Consider the following 16,230-nt stretch of genomic DNA (forward strand, 5'->3'; position numbering starts at 1 on the left):
TCAGCTAGCATTTCCACCCATTTTAGTTACACACACCTGTCTGCGCTGATTGTATTTCATTCATTGATTGCTGGTGTGCCGCCTTTGAAGGTCGTGGCCTATACCAATGATGTGTCTGTTATGATCTCTGGGATGGAGGAAGCGCAGGAAGTGGTCTCTGTGATAGAGCAGTACACAGAGGCTTCTGGCTCTAAAATCAATCATGAAAATAGTTAAGTTTTCTGGAAGGGTGAGGAGGGTGAAAGCTGCAAACTTCCGGATGCCTTCCCAGAGCCCCAGCAGGAAATTAAAGTGTTGGGCATCAAATTTGGTCCTGGTGACTATGGTCATCGAAATTGGGAAAGCAGGTTGTTGAATGCCAATGCCAAAGTAGCAAGCTGGAAGAAATGGAAACTTTCCTGGAGGGAAAGGGTTGACTTGATTAAAACTTACCTGATCCCAATCTTTTTATATGTCAGCTTTGTCTGTATCTTGCTGGAATCTCTCTATGCAAGGGTGTACAGCTGCTTTTTCCAACTGTTATGGGGAAATAGGCTAAACCTGATCAAACGCAATGTAACTTACCTGTCCAGGTGGAAGGGTGGTCTAGGAATGGTCAACCCTATAGTTTTATTTTCTCTGCTCTTTTTAAAATACAATCTTGGTAATATGTTAGCAGAGACCCCGCCGTAATGGGTGGGTATTTTTCAGTCTTTGTTTAGGCCTTTTCTGCGATGCTGGGAAGATGGCGGGCCAGTGAAAAGTCTGAGAGTCCGACATGGCAAGCTTCCAGCTTATGTTGCCCCGTATCTGAAAATACTTCAGCAGTGGCAGGTGACAGCGGGGGGGATATCAAGTCCCTCCCCAGGAAGCTTCTGGAGAAGAGGATTTTGGGCTCTGCTTTCAGTGTGTCACTGACCTTAAGGGATTGCCCAGGGAGGGGTTGCGTTAAATTAACTTGGAAAGAATTCCTTTGAAGTTTAGGGATCAAGCCTGGCTCGCTTTCCATGGAAGGCTCTATGTGAGAGGAAACCTGAAGCATCGCCCTGTGGATGATCGGCATTGTCCTAGAGCAGAGTGTGTTGGTAAAGTGGAGTCTATGGACCAGTGTCCCTATAACATAGTGGTGTATAAAAGGGTGGGGAGGGCTCTAGGCATCCCCTTTCTCTATCGCATGAGTTATGTGGAATGGGTGTATATATATATATATATATATATATATATATATATATATATATATATATATATATATATATATATTTACATATATATATATATATATATATATATATATATATATATATACTGTATATTCCTATCACTGTGGATATACAGTATGTCCCTATCACTGTATATACATATCCCTATCACTATATATTAGTGATCGACCGATATCGGTTTTTCATTGCCGATACCGATATTTAGGTCAATGCATATTGGTATCGGCCGATATGGGCTAATATTTTCATACACCCACTATTTCGCATTCCCGACTCGTTGGGATTTTGATTTGGATACATTTTTTCTAGTTAGTATAGTTGTCCGCTACTTCACGTGGAATGCACGGTGCCAGATTACCCTGCGGAAGAAAGTCCTCCTTGTCGAGGTGGTGTTGTACGATATTCTGGGTCAGGTTGGGAAGATTTGGGGGTCTTGAGAAGGGCAGGGAGCCTCGAGCGGTCTGGATAAGGGTGTGGAGGAATATCAGACCTGCCTTTGGTGAACTGTCCATCTCTGGGTAAGGAGCTCTTTTCCTATGCTATTTCTTTACCTCCCTTAGCTTTTGTTTGTTAATATCTTCTTTTTGAAGAAGGGTTGCATGCATAATGGGGGTGGTTTTTGTTTCGTGACCTCGCAGGTTGGATGTGTGGTGTGGTGGTGTGAGTCTTACTAAGATTATTTTCCCCGGTAATGACATGTTCATGATGTGAGTTTTGCTTTTGCTGTAAAGCCATTCTTTGTTTGAGAGCAGAATTTGCTTTGTATTTTTTTTTCCCTTTTCATGTAAATATGTATATATTTATTTATGTATATTGATTTTATGCTTATTGATTGCAAGACTTTTAATAAACAAAAATTGGGAAGAATGTTCCTTTCATTGGTGGTCTGTGGGAAGAATGCTCCTTACATTGGTGGTCTGTGGGAAGAATGCTCCTTACATTGGTGGTCAGTGAGAAGAATGTTCCTTACATTGGTGGTCAGTGGGAAGAATGTCCCTTACATTGGTGGTCAGTGGGAAGAATGCTCCTTACATTGGTGGTCAGTGGGAAGACTGCTCCTTATATTGATGGTCAGTGGGAAGAATGTCTCTTAAATTTGTGGTCAGTAGGAGGAATTCTCCTTACATTGGTGGTCAGTGGGAAGAATGCTCCTTACATTGGTGGTCTGTGGGAAGAATGTTCCTTACATTGGTGGTCAGTGGGAAGAATGGTCCTTACATTGGTGGTCAGTGGGAAGAATTCGCCTTACATTGGAGGTCAGTGGGAAGACTGCTCCTTATATTGATGGTCAGTGGGAAGAATGTCTCTTAAATTTGTGGTCAGTAGGAGGAATTCTCCTTACATTGGTAGTCAGTGGGAAGAAGGAGGAGGACACACCCAAGGAGCTCTCTCTGAGAACCAGCCCTTTTCAAGCCTGGGCCTTGCTTGCTAGCTTGGCCCAGGAACAATGCCTGATCCTGGGGGAGGCCCTGGGAGGGACCCCCCTGATGACACGGGGCCTAGTGAGGAGGAGGTGGAGGACCTGTCTGTGGGTCCAGGCCCCGATGAGAATGCGGATGTCTTCAGCCAGAAGGTTATCAATCGTTTTAGGGCGATTGGAAGAGCTGAAGAAAAGCTTAAAGTTTTGAAGGCTGAACACAAATCCTTCAGAGCCAAATACTGCCAGGCCTGGAGTAAAAATCGTACAGCCATGAAGCCTGAGTTACAGGATCTGGAAGATAAGGTAAAGAAACAATCTTTATTGTTGGAAAAGTTGAAAGATAGAAGCGGAGTGTTTAAAGAAAAATTTGATAATGAGAGGAGATTTGCCAGCCAAACATCAGCAAGCTCTGTGGATCAGCAGCCTCAGTTAATGGATGACCAGGCTCCATCTGCCTCTGCACCTCTCCCCCCATGCCAGAACTGGGAATCGCCAGCGGCAACCAGCCAGGGGGTTGAGAGTGGGCATGGATCCCTGACATTTATCCAGGAGATGGAGTCACCCCTGAGAGCAGATAAGTTTGCATTCACTGATGATCCATCAGAAATCCCTGTGGATGGGCAGAGGAGATACAAACCAGCAAAGCCAGTACTGGTGGAGAAATCCCAGTATACCATGCTGCCATCCAACATGTCTGCCCCACCTGCTGTAGTGGATGGTGTCCCAGGTGAGAAGGAGCTTTGCCTACAGCTACCTATTGGAGATTCTGCTGTGAACACAACCAGTACAGACATGCAGGGAAAATCCCTGACCGTGAAATCCCCGGACCATCAGGTGAATGTGGATGGACCTGCATCTAACACCCCAGACATGGATTTTGCTGGTCTGGCTGAGACCAGTAGTCCCTCTGAAAGCAAAATGGCTGCCAGCTCCAAGGAGTCTGTTTCACTTTCACCAGAGCTTCCCAGTGTTTCAGGGCTGATTGACCAGCTGTTTGCTGGTGGGGGAGGGGATCAGCATGCTGCTGTGTTTGGAATGGAGGCAGCCATGGAAGTTACCTGCAGTGTTTTACCTGCTGCTGTGCTAGAACAGAATTCCATTTCCACAGCTGAAAACCCTGTCCCAGTGGAAGAGAAGATGACAGCTGAATCTCTTACCAGTGCAGCACCAACTATGGATTCTGCTGTGAAGACAACAAATATCCCAGCAAGTATTAAAAATGACAATAATCATAAAGCAATGAATGTGGTGGGTGGTGGTGAAGGGGATAATATTGCTGGGAAAAATAGAAATGACATTTCTCCTCCTGCTCAGCAGAGGAAAGATTTATCGATTGTACAGATCAATCCCGGATCTGTACAATCGTTATCTGTTATGTCTGTGTCGGATGTTTCAAAACAAACTGATGGATTTTCTGCTGGGAGGAATGTTGGAAGCTATGCTTCAGTTTTGGGGAGTCACACCAGGGTGGGTGGTGGGGTTTCGGTTAATAATCGCAATTCAAGGAGGTTTGTTGGGGGGTTGGTTAGTGGGTATAGGAGGAGGAATGTGGTACAGTTGCGGTGGGAGGGCGATGGAACGCCGCCAGTAAGGGGGAGAGTGGCCGAGTTGGTCTTGGAAATGGGATTTAAAGCTTGTGACATTTTTGCTTTGATTTGCCCGGTGGGAAGTTATGAATTTGATTTATCTTTTGTGAAACCTGAGAGTTTGGATCTCTTTTGGGAGAGATTTAGGAGGTGCAAGGGCCTTCAGCAGTGGAGTGGTTTGGTGCCAAAGGTGATCTCAAGACAGCCTCTGATAAAGTCGGTGACCATCTTGGTGCGTAACGAATCCATACCAGAGGCTGATTTATTAGTATGGCTACGCCGATATGGCGAGGTCCTCACTCCACTGCGGAAGGTCCTTGATGAGCATGGGATATGGACAGGGGCCTGGACAGTGTCACTAAAATTGGGGGTGCTGGGCGATGTAGTTCAGCACCTTCCCTGCTCAGCCTTTCTGGGTAGGGATAGGCTGACCATTTTCTACCAAGGTCAGCCTAAGGTATGTAATAAATGTGGTGATAAAGGCCACTTTGCATCGTCCTGCACCCACAAGAAGTGCTCACTGTGCCAGGATTTAGGCCATTTGGCCAGAGAATGCACCCAGATTCGGTGCAATTTGTGCCAGCAGCTGGGTCATCCATATAGCCAGTGCCCAGAGGCACTGCATAACCTGCCAGGATTGGAGACTGAGCTGCAGAGGCTTGATAAAGAAGATGAAGCAGCTGAAGTTAGAGAGGAAATTGTTGTTGCCCCTCCTGTGTCTGTTGTGTCAGATTCTGTTTCCCCTAGTGATGTGGTCCCTGTGTCTGTCCCTCCTGTTGTTCCTACATCTACTGTGCGTAGATCCTCCAGACTAGCGGAAGCTGCTGGGGGGGCGGGTATAGTGGATCTTCCCCCTCGGCCTACTCCACCTCCAGTCCCTGTCTCTCGACACCGCAAACGCGGCCAAGAGGGTGCAGGGGTGCTGGATGGTGGTGGGATCGATGGGGTTGAGGGAGGGGTGTCCATGTCCCATGTCTCACCCTCTGTTGTGGAGGATTCGGATGAGGAGGGGTGGGAGAGGACAAAGAGGAAGAAAAAGAAGAAGAGGAAGACCAGTAAAGCGGTCGTTTCTTCCTTACAGTTAGAGCCAGGAGGGGTTCCTCTTGGCAACACATTTTCGGTTTTATCAGGGGAGGAGTTAGTATCCGATTTATCTACTTCTTTATCATCTATGGATGAGGGGGAGTCACATAGTGTAAAGAGAGCTGCTTCGGGTGATGAGAGTGTGGTGGAGGTTAAGAAACGACTACCCCAATCATCCTGATGGCAGTGCCCGCTCTGATAAAGGTGGCGACCATTAATGTCGCCAGCGTGAAATCTGCAAGAGCTCGTGATATTGCCTTATTTTTGCTCAGTGAGTTTGATGCTGAGATTTTATTTTTGCAAGAGACCTGGCTCAATACTTTGGCTGATGTCCATCTAGCAAAAAGGGAGTGGAGATGCGGTCCCTCCTTTTGGTCTCTTGCGGCTGAGCCTTGCAGCGGAGTTGCGGTTCTTTTTAAAACCGATATGGTAACGTGTCGGCGGATAATTGAGGTAGAAATGGGGAGATGCATGGTCTTAGACGTCTCTGTTAGGGGGCAGGACCTGCGCCTCATCAATATCTATGGACCGCAGTCAAAATGGGACAGGAAATGCCTCTTCACAAAGATCAAGCCCTTCCTTTTTACATCCCAGCAGGTTGTCTTTGGAGGTGACTTTAACACCATAATTAGGCCTGAAGACAGGAGGGTCTCCATAGACAGGCTGGGTTATGATAGCGTTTTTCTTAGAGATATGGTTAGACAAGCAGGCCTGGTAGATGTGCACATTAAGCACTGCCCTGGCAGCACGGGATTCACGTTTCAGAGAGGGAATAGTCAGAGTAGGATAGATAGGTTTTTTTTAAAGGAAAACTCTGCTTTCTCGGCTCCTGAGTTGAGGGCGGTGGAGTTCTCTGACCACTGTATGCTGTCTGTGACTCTGAATGCCTCGGACACTCCACCCAGGGGAAGGGGTACCTGGAAACTGAATTCGGCTCTCCTGGAAGATGTAGAGGTAAGACAATCCTTTGAGGATTTTTTTCAGGCACAGGTTTCTATTCTGGACTTTTGCAGCAGTAAGTCAGAGTGGTGGGAGCTTGTGAAACAAAGGGCGATTGGACTTTTCAAGGCCATAAGTAAGAAGATGCAGCTTGGTATGTATATTGCCTACCAGCATTTGCGGAGGAAGCTTGATCGTCTTGTCTCGTATGGAGGAGATCCAGGGGAGATCTCGGAGGTAAAGCTTCTTCTTAGGAAGTGTCAATACGACCGGCATGCCTCCTTGGTTCTGGAGAGAGATTATGGGAAATATCACTCGCCTGATCCTTACCAGAACTGTAAGCAAGGCATAGCAGTTAAGACGGTCATAGGTCTGAGGGATAGTACGGGTTCCCTGGTGAAGTCCAGATCAGGGATCCTGGAGATCTTCAGGTCATATTACGCAGACCTTCTGGGAAGAAAGGACCTTAATCGGGACAGGATGGAAAGCTTTCTGGATTCTACTCCAGGATTGGGAAATGATACATTGCCTTTGATGGATTTGACAGAACCAATTTCAGCGGATGAGGTAGTTCGTGCTATAGAGAAGCTGGCTACCAAAAAGTCGCCTGGGCCAGATGGGTTGACAGCTGAATTTTACAAGTGTTTTAAGTCCATTCTGGCTCCCTTTTTAGCGGAGGTTTATAACAGCTGTTTAGAAGAGGGTTCTCTCCCTCCCTCCATGAGGCAATCCGCTGTGATTCTTCTGTCAAAAGGTAAAGACCCCTCAATAATTGAGAACTGGCGCCCCATCAGTCTTCTCAATGTTGATAGAAAGATCTTGGCGAAGATTCTTTTTTGGCGCTTGTCGTCAGTAGCAGGCGATTTGTTGTCCAATCATCAGCACTGCTCGGTCCAGGGCAGAAGTACCTTTTCAGCAATTTTAGCTGTCCGGGAGGCTTTGGAGCGATGCAGGGCTGCTGGATGGAGAAAGTACTTGCTGGCATTGGATCAGGCGAAGGCTTTTGATCGAGTCAATCATGAGTACCTGTATTTGCTACTTGGTAGATACGGCCTGCAGGGGAGGTTTATTGATTGGCTGAAAACATTATATAAAGGGGCTGAGAGCTTCCCACTTGTTAATGGTTGGGTTGGACGGCCTTTTGAGGTTGGCTCTGGTGTGCGCCAGGGAGCCCCCTGCTATATGTATTCGCAATCGACCCCTTCATAAGAAGGTTAGAGAGTGGATCGTTGTGTGGGGTGCCTTTGGGCATTGCTGGTGTGCCGCCTTTGAAGGTCGTGGCCTATGCCGATGATGTGTCTGTTATTATCTCTGGGATGGAGGAGGCGCAGGAGGTGGTCTCTGTGATAGAGCAGTACACTGAGGCTTCTGGCTCTAAAATCAATCATGAAAAGAGTGAAGTTTTCTGGATGGGTGAGGAGGGTGAAAGCTTCGAACTTCCGGATGCCTTCCCAGAGCCCCAGCAGGAAATTAAAGTGTTGGGCATCAAATTTGGTCCTGGTGACTATGGTCATCGAAATTGGGAAAGCAGGTTGTTGAATGCCAATGCCAAGGTGGCAAGCTGGAAGAAATGGAAACTTTCCTTGAGGGAAAGGGTTGACTTGATTAAAACTTACCTGATCCCAATCTTTTTATATGTCAGCTTTGTCTGTATCTTGCCGGAATCTCTCTATGCAAGGGTGTACAGCTGCTTTTTCCAACTGTTATGGGGAAATAGGCTGAACCTGATCAAACGCAATGTAACTTACCTGTCCAGGCGGGAGGGTGGTCTAGGAATGGTCAACCCTATAGTTTTCTTTTCTCTGCTTTTTTTTAAAGTATAATCTTGGTAATATGTTAGCAGAGACCCCGCCGGGATGGGTGGGTATTTTTCAATCTTGGCTTAGGCCTTTTCTGCGATGCTGGGAAGATGGCGGGCCAGTGAAAAGTCTGAGAGTCCGACATGGCAAGCTTCCGGCTTATGTTGCCCCGTGTCTGAAAATACTTAGGCAGTGGCAGGTGACAGTGGGGGATATCAAGTCCCTCCCCAGAAAGCTTCTGGAGAAGAGGATTTTGGGCTCTGCTTTCAGTGTGTTGCTGACCTTAAGGGATTGCCCAGGCCCCGTAATGAGGGAGGGGTTGCGTTTAATTAACTTAGGAAGAATCCCTTTGAAGTTTAGGGATCAAGCCTGGCTCGCTTTCCATGGAAGGCTCTATGTGAGAGGGAACCTGAAGCATCGCCCTGTGGATGATCGGGATTGTCCTAGAGCGGAGTGTGTTGGTAAAGTGGAGTCTATGGACCACTTTTTGCTCCAGTGTCCCTTTAACATAGAGGTGTATAAAAGGGTGGGGAGGGCTCTAGGCATCCCCTTTCTCTATCGCATGAGTTATGCGGAGTGGGTGTACGGGGCATTCCCGACTCGCTGGGATTTTGATTTGGATACACTTTTTCTAGTTAGTATAGTTGTCCGTTACTTCACGTGGAATGCACGGTGCCAGATTACCCTGCGGAAGAAAGTCCTCCCTGTCGAGGTGGTGGTGTACGATATTCTGGGTGAGGTTGGGAAGATTCGGGGTCTTGAGAAGGGCAGGGAGCCTCGAGCGGTCTGGATAAGGGCGTGGAGGAATATCAGACCTGCTTCTGGTGAACTGTCCATCTCTGGGTGAAAAGCTTTTTTCCTATGCTATTTCTTTCACGCCCTTAGCTTTTGTTGGTTAATATCTTCATTTTTGAAGAAGGGCTGCATGCATAATGGGGGTGGTTTTGTTTCTTGACCTCGCAGGTTTGATGTCTGGTGTGGTGGTGTGAGTCTTATTAAGATTATTTTTCCCGGTAATGATGTGTTTCATGATGTGAGTTTTGTTTTTGCTGTAAAGGCAGTCTTTATTTGAGAGCAGAATTTGCTATGTATTTTTTTCCCCTTTTCATGTAAATATGTATATATTTATTTATGTATATTGATTTTATGCTTATTGATTGCAAGACTTTTAATAAACAAAATTGGGAAGACTGCTCCTTATATTGATGGTCAGTGGGAAGAATGTCTCTTAAATTTGTGGTCAGTATGAGGAATTCTCCTTACATTGCTGGTCAGTGGGAAGAATACCCCATATGCACTGATGGTTAGAGAACTGGCGTTGGCTCCAAAACTATGGAGGCACCATCAAATGAAAGATCAGTCAGTCACAATTCAAGGAACCCCTGGCAACTTCTGGAGGTACTCTGGGGTTCTACAGAGCCATTGTTGGGAATGAATACTCAAGGTGGAGTTCAGTGACAGAAGCCATGACAACATTGATCATTGGTCTGATCTCTGAGCTGACATTATCTTCACTTAATTAAAGAACATAAAGTTGCCTATACTGTGAAATCAGATCAGTAATGACATTGTGTTACAGTGAAATATAGGTAGGACCTGTGAGATATGAAAGTCCTGACAGAGCTTTGTCTTCTCTTCCAGGTGGAGAACCTGCACAGAGGCACCATGCTTGTGGTAAGATTTCTGGAGTTGGAATCATTACAGGCCATTCTGCTGTATTAAACACCACATTAGGATTCATACCATCAATAAATCCTGCGACCTTCTGCAGAATACCTAAGGGTGTATGTATTAAGCAGCAACTTGACGTTCAGCAAACATTCTCTGCGGGTGAATCGTCCATGGTCCAGGTCAATGTGTTTTAAATGGCAGTGACTGATTTTTCGACAGAGGATGTTTGGTCATCACATTCACTGCTTTATAAATAGACCCTTGAGGTTCATTATGCTGTTAATGTCCCTGAACTACATCCACATTTACGATGTAGTAATTATTTCCTAAATGTTATGATAACTTCACTAAAAACAGAAGGATTGCTATTAATGGCTTGGAAAGTATCCAGATAGATTCTGAAAACAATTAAGATAGGGAGAGTCTGAATGCAAACAGGCACTGCTGAGATTTTTGCTCAGGAAGCAATAATTGCTGTATAAAAAAAAAAAAATACTTAAATTAAAAAATGTAATAAAAACAAATATAGTTTTCCGTAGTATCTCTCATAGCTATTGGGTGCAAAATAGGATGAAAATTCCTTCCATATAGAGCAGATATTATTAATCAGGAAGTCCAGCTAGTGCAGTCGGGATTGGATATACCATTCCATAGTATAATTATAATTATCAGAAAACCGGCATGGGTACAACAATTTGGAGAAAGCAAACTGTTATCTCAGGCTCTGAAAATCCAAATAAAGTGTCCTTGTCTAGAAGAACTCCACAAGGTTGCTTGTGTCTTTAAAGCCCAACTGAAGTCTAAATCTTCAGTTTAAGACCCCTTTCACATCTCGGAATTCTAGACACACTGACAGAATTTTCAGATTGTGGAACGCTCAGGGATCATTGGATGACATAGGATTATAAAGGGACACTACTCAAGGGTGCTCTGGGGTCATTGGATGACACAAGTTGCTCTGGGGTTACTGCATAAGACAGGATGCTTTTTGGTCAAAGGGGTGATGCAGGATGCTATAGGGTTTACTGGATGACAAGAGTCACTGGAGGTGCTGTGAGGTCACCAGATGATGCAGGGATCACTGGGCGATACAGAAGTCACTGGAGATGCTGGGGTTATAGGAGACACTGGAGTCATTAGAGACCCAGGATTGCAGGGGTCATTGGGGACACTGGGGTCATAGGAGACACAGAAGGGAAAGAGTCACTGTAGAATGAAGGTTCATGGAAGCCCAGGATGGCTGGAGACATTTGAGTCACTGGAGAATAGAGGTTGTTAGAGACACATTGGGGTCACTGGAGACATTGGAGTCACTGGAGAATAGAGGTTGCTGGAGATATTGGGGGTCATTGGAGAATAGAGGTCGCTGGAGACACAGTTGTCGCTGGAGACAGAGTTGCTGGAGATTAGAGGTATCTGGAGAAACAGGAGTCACTGAAGAAACTGAGAATTGCTGGAGACATTGGGGTTGGTGGAGACATTGGGGTCACTGGAGAATAGAGGTTGTTGGAGACACAGGGGTTGCTGGAGACATTGGGGTCACTGGAGTATAGAGGTAGCTGGAGACTCAGGACTTACTGAAGAAACTGGGGTCACCGGAGAATAGAGGTAACTGGAGACACAGGTGTAACTGGAGACATTGGGGTTGCTCAAAAATAGAGGTCACCTCAGGAGTCCCTGGAGAAACAGGTGAGACATTGGGATCACTGGAGAAAAGAGGCCGCTATAGACACAGGAGTCACTGGAGACATTGGGGTCACTGGAGAATAGAGGTCGCTGGAGACACAGGAGTCACTAGAGACATTGGGGTTTACTGGAGAATAGAGGTCATTGGAGACACAGGAGTCACTGGAGACATTGGGGTTGCTGGAGAATAGAGGTCGCTGGAGACATTGTGGTTGCTGGAGACATTGGGGTCACTGGAGATTAGAGGTCGCTGGAGACATTGTGGTTGCTGGAGACATTGGGGTCACTGGAGATTAGAGGTAGCTGGAGACACAGGAGTCACTGAAGAAACTGAGAATTGCTGAAGACATTGGGGTTGGTGGAGACATTGGGGTCACTGGAGAATAGAGGTTGTTGGAGACACAGGGGCTGCTGGAGACAATGGGGTCACTGGAGAATAGAGGTCGCTGATGACATTGAATTTGCTGGAGACATTGGGGTAACTGGAGAATAGAGGTAGCTGGAGACACAGCACTCACTGAAGAAACTGGGGTCACCTGAGAATAGAGGTCGCTGGAGACACAGGAGTCACTGGAGACATTGGGGTCTCTCGAAAATAGAGGTCACTTTAGACTCAGGAGTCACTGGAGAAACAGGTGAGACATTAGGATCACTGGAGAAAAGAGGCCGCTATAGACACAGGAGTCACTGGAGAAATTTGGGTCACTGGAGAATAGAGGTCATTGGAGACACAGGAGTCACTGGAGACATTGGGGTTTACTGGAGAATAGAGGTCATTGGAGACACAGGAGTCACTGGAGACATTGGGGTTGCTGGAGAATAGAGGTCGCTGGAGACATTGTGGTTGCTGGAGACATTGGGGTCACTGGAGATTAGAGGTCGCTGGAGACATTGTGGTTGCTGGAGACATTGGGGTCACTGGAGATTAGAGGTAGCTGGAGACACAGGAGTCACTGAAGAAACTGAGAATTGCTGAAGACATTGGGGTTGGTGGAGACATTGGGGTCACTGGAGAATAGAGGTTGTTGGAGACACAGGGGCTGCTGGAGACAATGGGGTCACTGGAGAATAGAGGTCGCTGATGACATTGAATTTGCTGGAGACATTGGGGTAACTGGAGAATAGAGGTAGCTGGAGACACAGCACTCACTGAAGAAACTGGGGTCACCTGAGAATAGAGGTCGCTGGAGACACAGGAGTCACTGGAGACATTGGGGTCTCTCGAAAATAGAGGTCACTTTAGACTCAGGAGTCACTGGAGAAACAGGTGAGACATTAGGATCACTGGAGAAAAGAGGCCGCTATAGACACAGGAGTCACTGGAGAAATTTGGGTCACTGGAGAATAGAGGTCATTGGAGACACAGGAGTCATTGGAGACATTGGGGTTGCTGGAGAATAGAGGTCATTGGAGACACAGGAGTCACTGGAGACATTGGGGTCATTGGGGAATAGGGGTCACTAGAGAATAGAGGTTGCTGGAGACACAGGAGTCACTGGAGACATTGGGGTCATTGGGGAATAGGGGTCACTAGAGAATAGAGGTTGCTGGAGACACAGGAGTCACTGGAGACATTGGGGTCGCTCGAAAATAGAGGTCACTGGAGGCTCAGGAGTCCCTGGAGAAACAGGTGAGACATTAGGATCACTGGAGAAAAGAGGCCGCTATAGACACAGGAGTCACTGGAGAAATTGGGGTCACTGGAGAATAGAGGTCGCTGGAGACACAGGAGTCACTAGAGACATTGGGGTTTACTGGAGAATAGAGGTCATTGGAGACACAGGAGTCAGTGGAGACATTGGGGTCACTGGAGAGAGACACAGGAGTCACTGGAGACATTGGGGTCACTGGAGAATAGGGGTCGCTGGAAACACAGGAGTTACTGGAGACATTGGGGTCACAGGAGAATAGAGGTTGCTGGAGACATTGGGGTTGCCGGAGAATAGAGGTCTCTGGAGACAAAGGAGCACAAGGGTTGCTGGAGGCATAGCAGTGCGGGGGGGGGGGGGGGGGGTTCCTGAAACGCACAGGAGGTCACATTAAACGAAAACATGGCAGACATTGGGGGCTTTGCTTGTGAATAGTGATTGTTGCCTAGCCCTTTAGGCCAGCACTTGAGTTGTGATTGGCGGGGGCACTTGCATTTTGGGTGGACCCAGAAGCAGTGTCAGAAGCAGTGATCTCTCTGCAGAGGTGTGGCCCACCCCTGCTATGTCAGACCTGTAACTCTGCAGTCAGAAAAGCTCTTGCTCTTTTCTGATTGGAGAGCTGGCAGGATTTATGTCAGACCTCTGCGGAGAGACCACAGTTTACACCCAGAGAACAGAATCCCTCTTTCCAACATGCTAGCAGAGTTTGTTGACTAGCAGACTTGTAGTAAGATATTTGGATCAGCAAGACACAATCATTATGTGGCACTATTTAGTAGGACTTCCAGTATATAATTGCACACAATACACATACAGTATACGAGGTCCATATTAAGCTTTACACATTTATCAAAAAATGTTACAAAGACTACAATTCCCCTTTAACAGCATTCTTTTTACAGTTCTATTATATTCATACAGAGTCGGTATAACCTAAAATAATTCTTCTGATTTTATTACCATTTTTAATTCCAGATTTTGTGGTTGCTCTGTAGAGGATTCCCAATCATATCTTCTTCAGGTAAGAGCCCAGAAGACAACTAATAATTTCCGATCCTCCAGAAACAAAACATTGGATGACCCCTCACACTACCGGAATATTATTAACAATAAATAATTAATAAAGACCCCATTTTCTCAATTTTAGTATTAGCCATTTGCCATCCGCCTCCTTACAGGAGTCACTTTATATGAGGGATTATGGAGGGATTGGCAGAGAGGGGTGGAGAACACTAAATGGAACCTTACAACGGATCCCATTGATTTAACAGTTTCAAAAAACAGTTACATTCCCGGAAATGTAACTGTCACATTGGTGGTGCTCTCAACCAGACTGTCCAACCACCCAATAACTGGTGTCATAACTGATCACATCATGGCAGAGGCCAAGATGGCGGCTTCCTTGGCTAAAAAGGATAGGAGGCTTTACTTCCACTTTTAACCACTTGCCTACCAGCTGCCACTTATATACAGAGGCAGGTTCCAGTGAATCGCGGTACCTGTATGGCGGTTTACAAGAGCGATCCTGGGGGCGCATGCATGCCCACTCGCTAGCGGAAAAGCCGATCCATGGGGCCGTCGGCAGCGATTGCTCCCCATGAAGAGAGAACGGCGGTCTGCTGTTGTAAACGCGGCAGACCGTTGTTCTCTCAGGAATCAATGCATGGCGCCTGTGTTCCTCCTATTTAGGAACATAGGTCATAGGTGAATATTTTACCACTTGCCGACCGCCCGCCGCATATATACTGTGGCAGGCTGACTTGGCTGCCCAAATCGCTGTACCCGTGGGAACGATCCTGGGGACGTGCCCATTCGCCAGCGAAGAAGCTGATTAATGGGGCCAGCGTCCGCGATTACTGCCGGTCACCTAAAATCGCTCCACGTGGAGAGAGAACGGCGGTCTGCTGTTGTAAACACATCAGACCATTGTTCTCTCAGGAATCAGCACAGAGTGCCTCTGATCCCCCTTTTTAGGATCACAGGTCTCTGTGTTGATTTCACAAGCCCATCCCCCCCAGTTAGAAAACACCCCCTATGCATACATTTACCCTTTGATCGCCCCTGGGTTACCCCTTCCCTGCCAGTGTCATTAGTACAGTGACAGTGCATATTTTTAGCACTAATTACTGTAGTAATGTAACTGGTTCCCCCAAAAGTGTCAGTTAGGGGTCTGATCTGTCCGTCGTCGCAGTCCGCTAAAAATCACTGATCGTCGTCATTACTAGTAAAAAATAAAAATAACATAAATCTTTCCCGTAGTTTGTAGACGCGAGAACTTTTGCGCAAACCAATCAAAATACGCTTATTGCTATTTTTTTTACCAAAAATATGTAGCAGAAAACAAATTGGCCTAAAATGTTAAAAAATATTGATTTTTACATATTTTTTTTTGAGAATGTCATAAAGCAGAATGTGAAAAATATTGTTTTTTTTTTTTGAAAAAAAAGACATCAATTTTATTTGGGTACAGCATCGCACGACCGCGCAATTGTTCGTTACAGCAACGCAGTGCCAAATCGCAAAATAGGGCCTGGTCAGAAAGGGGGCAAATCCTTCCGGTCTTAAAGTGGTTAACTTAACTCCCAAAAATGGGATTGCTTTTTTTAGCAGAGACCCGGGCCTAGGGAATAAAATGGCGATCAGTGCAATTTTTTTTATGGCACACGTTATTTGCTCAGCTGTTTTGCAAATGCAATTTTTTGGGGAAAAATCCAGTTTAATGAAGTAAAACAGAAAACAAAAACCACAATATATACACCAATTTTTTTGTAATGGGATGGGAGAGGCTCAGGAGTAGGCCTAGAGGCAAGCATGGGAGGAGGTGACAAGGGAGCTAGAGACCAGGAGGTCTTGGCAGGTACGAAGAGAGAGGGTTGGTTAGTATTTTGAGACCAGGTTAGTGATGTAGCTGGGGGCAGAGGTGTGGATGGCTTCGTTAGTTGTTGTTAGTATTTTGAATTTAATTTGTTGTGGAGTAGAAGCCAGTGGAGGAATTGGCAGAGAGGGGTGGAGGACACTACATGAAAGCCAATGGAGGGATTGGCAGAGAGGGGTGGAGAACACTAAATGGAACACAATGGAGGTATTGGCATAGAGGGGTGGAGGACACTAAATGGAAGCCAATGGAGGGATTGGCAGTAAGGGGTGGAGGACTCCAAATGGAAGCCAATTAAGGGATTGGCAGAGAGGGGTGGAGGA

At 46.3% G+C, this 16,230-nt stretch overlaps 1 protein-coding gene and 1 pseudogene across 2 annotated transcripts in view; one reads left to right on the forward strand and one right to left on the reverse strand.

Annotated features, from left to right (window-relative positions):
* LOC309545902 overlaps positions 1-16,230 on the reverse strand; it is a 1,177,957-nt pseudogene that overhangs the window by 968,453 nt on the left and 193,274 nt on the right. The window lies entirely within an intron of this gene.
* The window catches only part of LOC309546595 (uncharacterized protein), a 64,989-nt gene that overhangs the window by 17,105 nt on the left and 31,654 nt on the right, over positions 1-16,230 (forward strand). The window contains exons 2-3 of the mRNA XM_082246342.1: positions 9,668-9,700; positions 14,008-14,053. Coding sequence (XP_082102468.1) covers positions 9,692-9,700; positions 14,008-14,053 — 55 coding nt within the window. The 5' untranslated portion in view covers positions 9,668-9,691. The remainder of the gene's footprint in view (positions 1-9,667; positions 9,701-14,007; positions 14,054-16,230) is intronic.

Source organism: Pelophylax lessonae (assembly GCF_965119305.1).
Source record: "Pelophylax lessonae genome assembly, chromosome: 2".
NCBI lineage: Eukaryota > Metazoa > Chordata > Amphibia > Anura > Ranidae > Pelophylax > Pelophylax lessonae.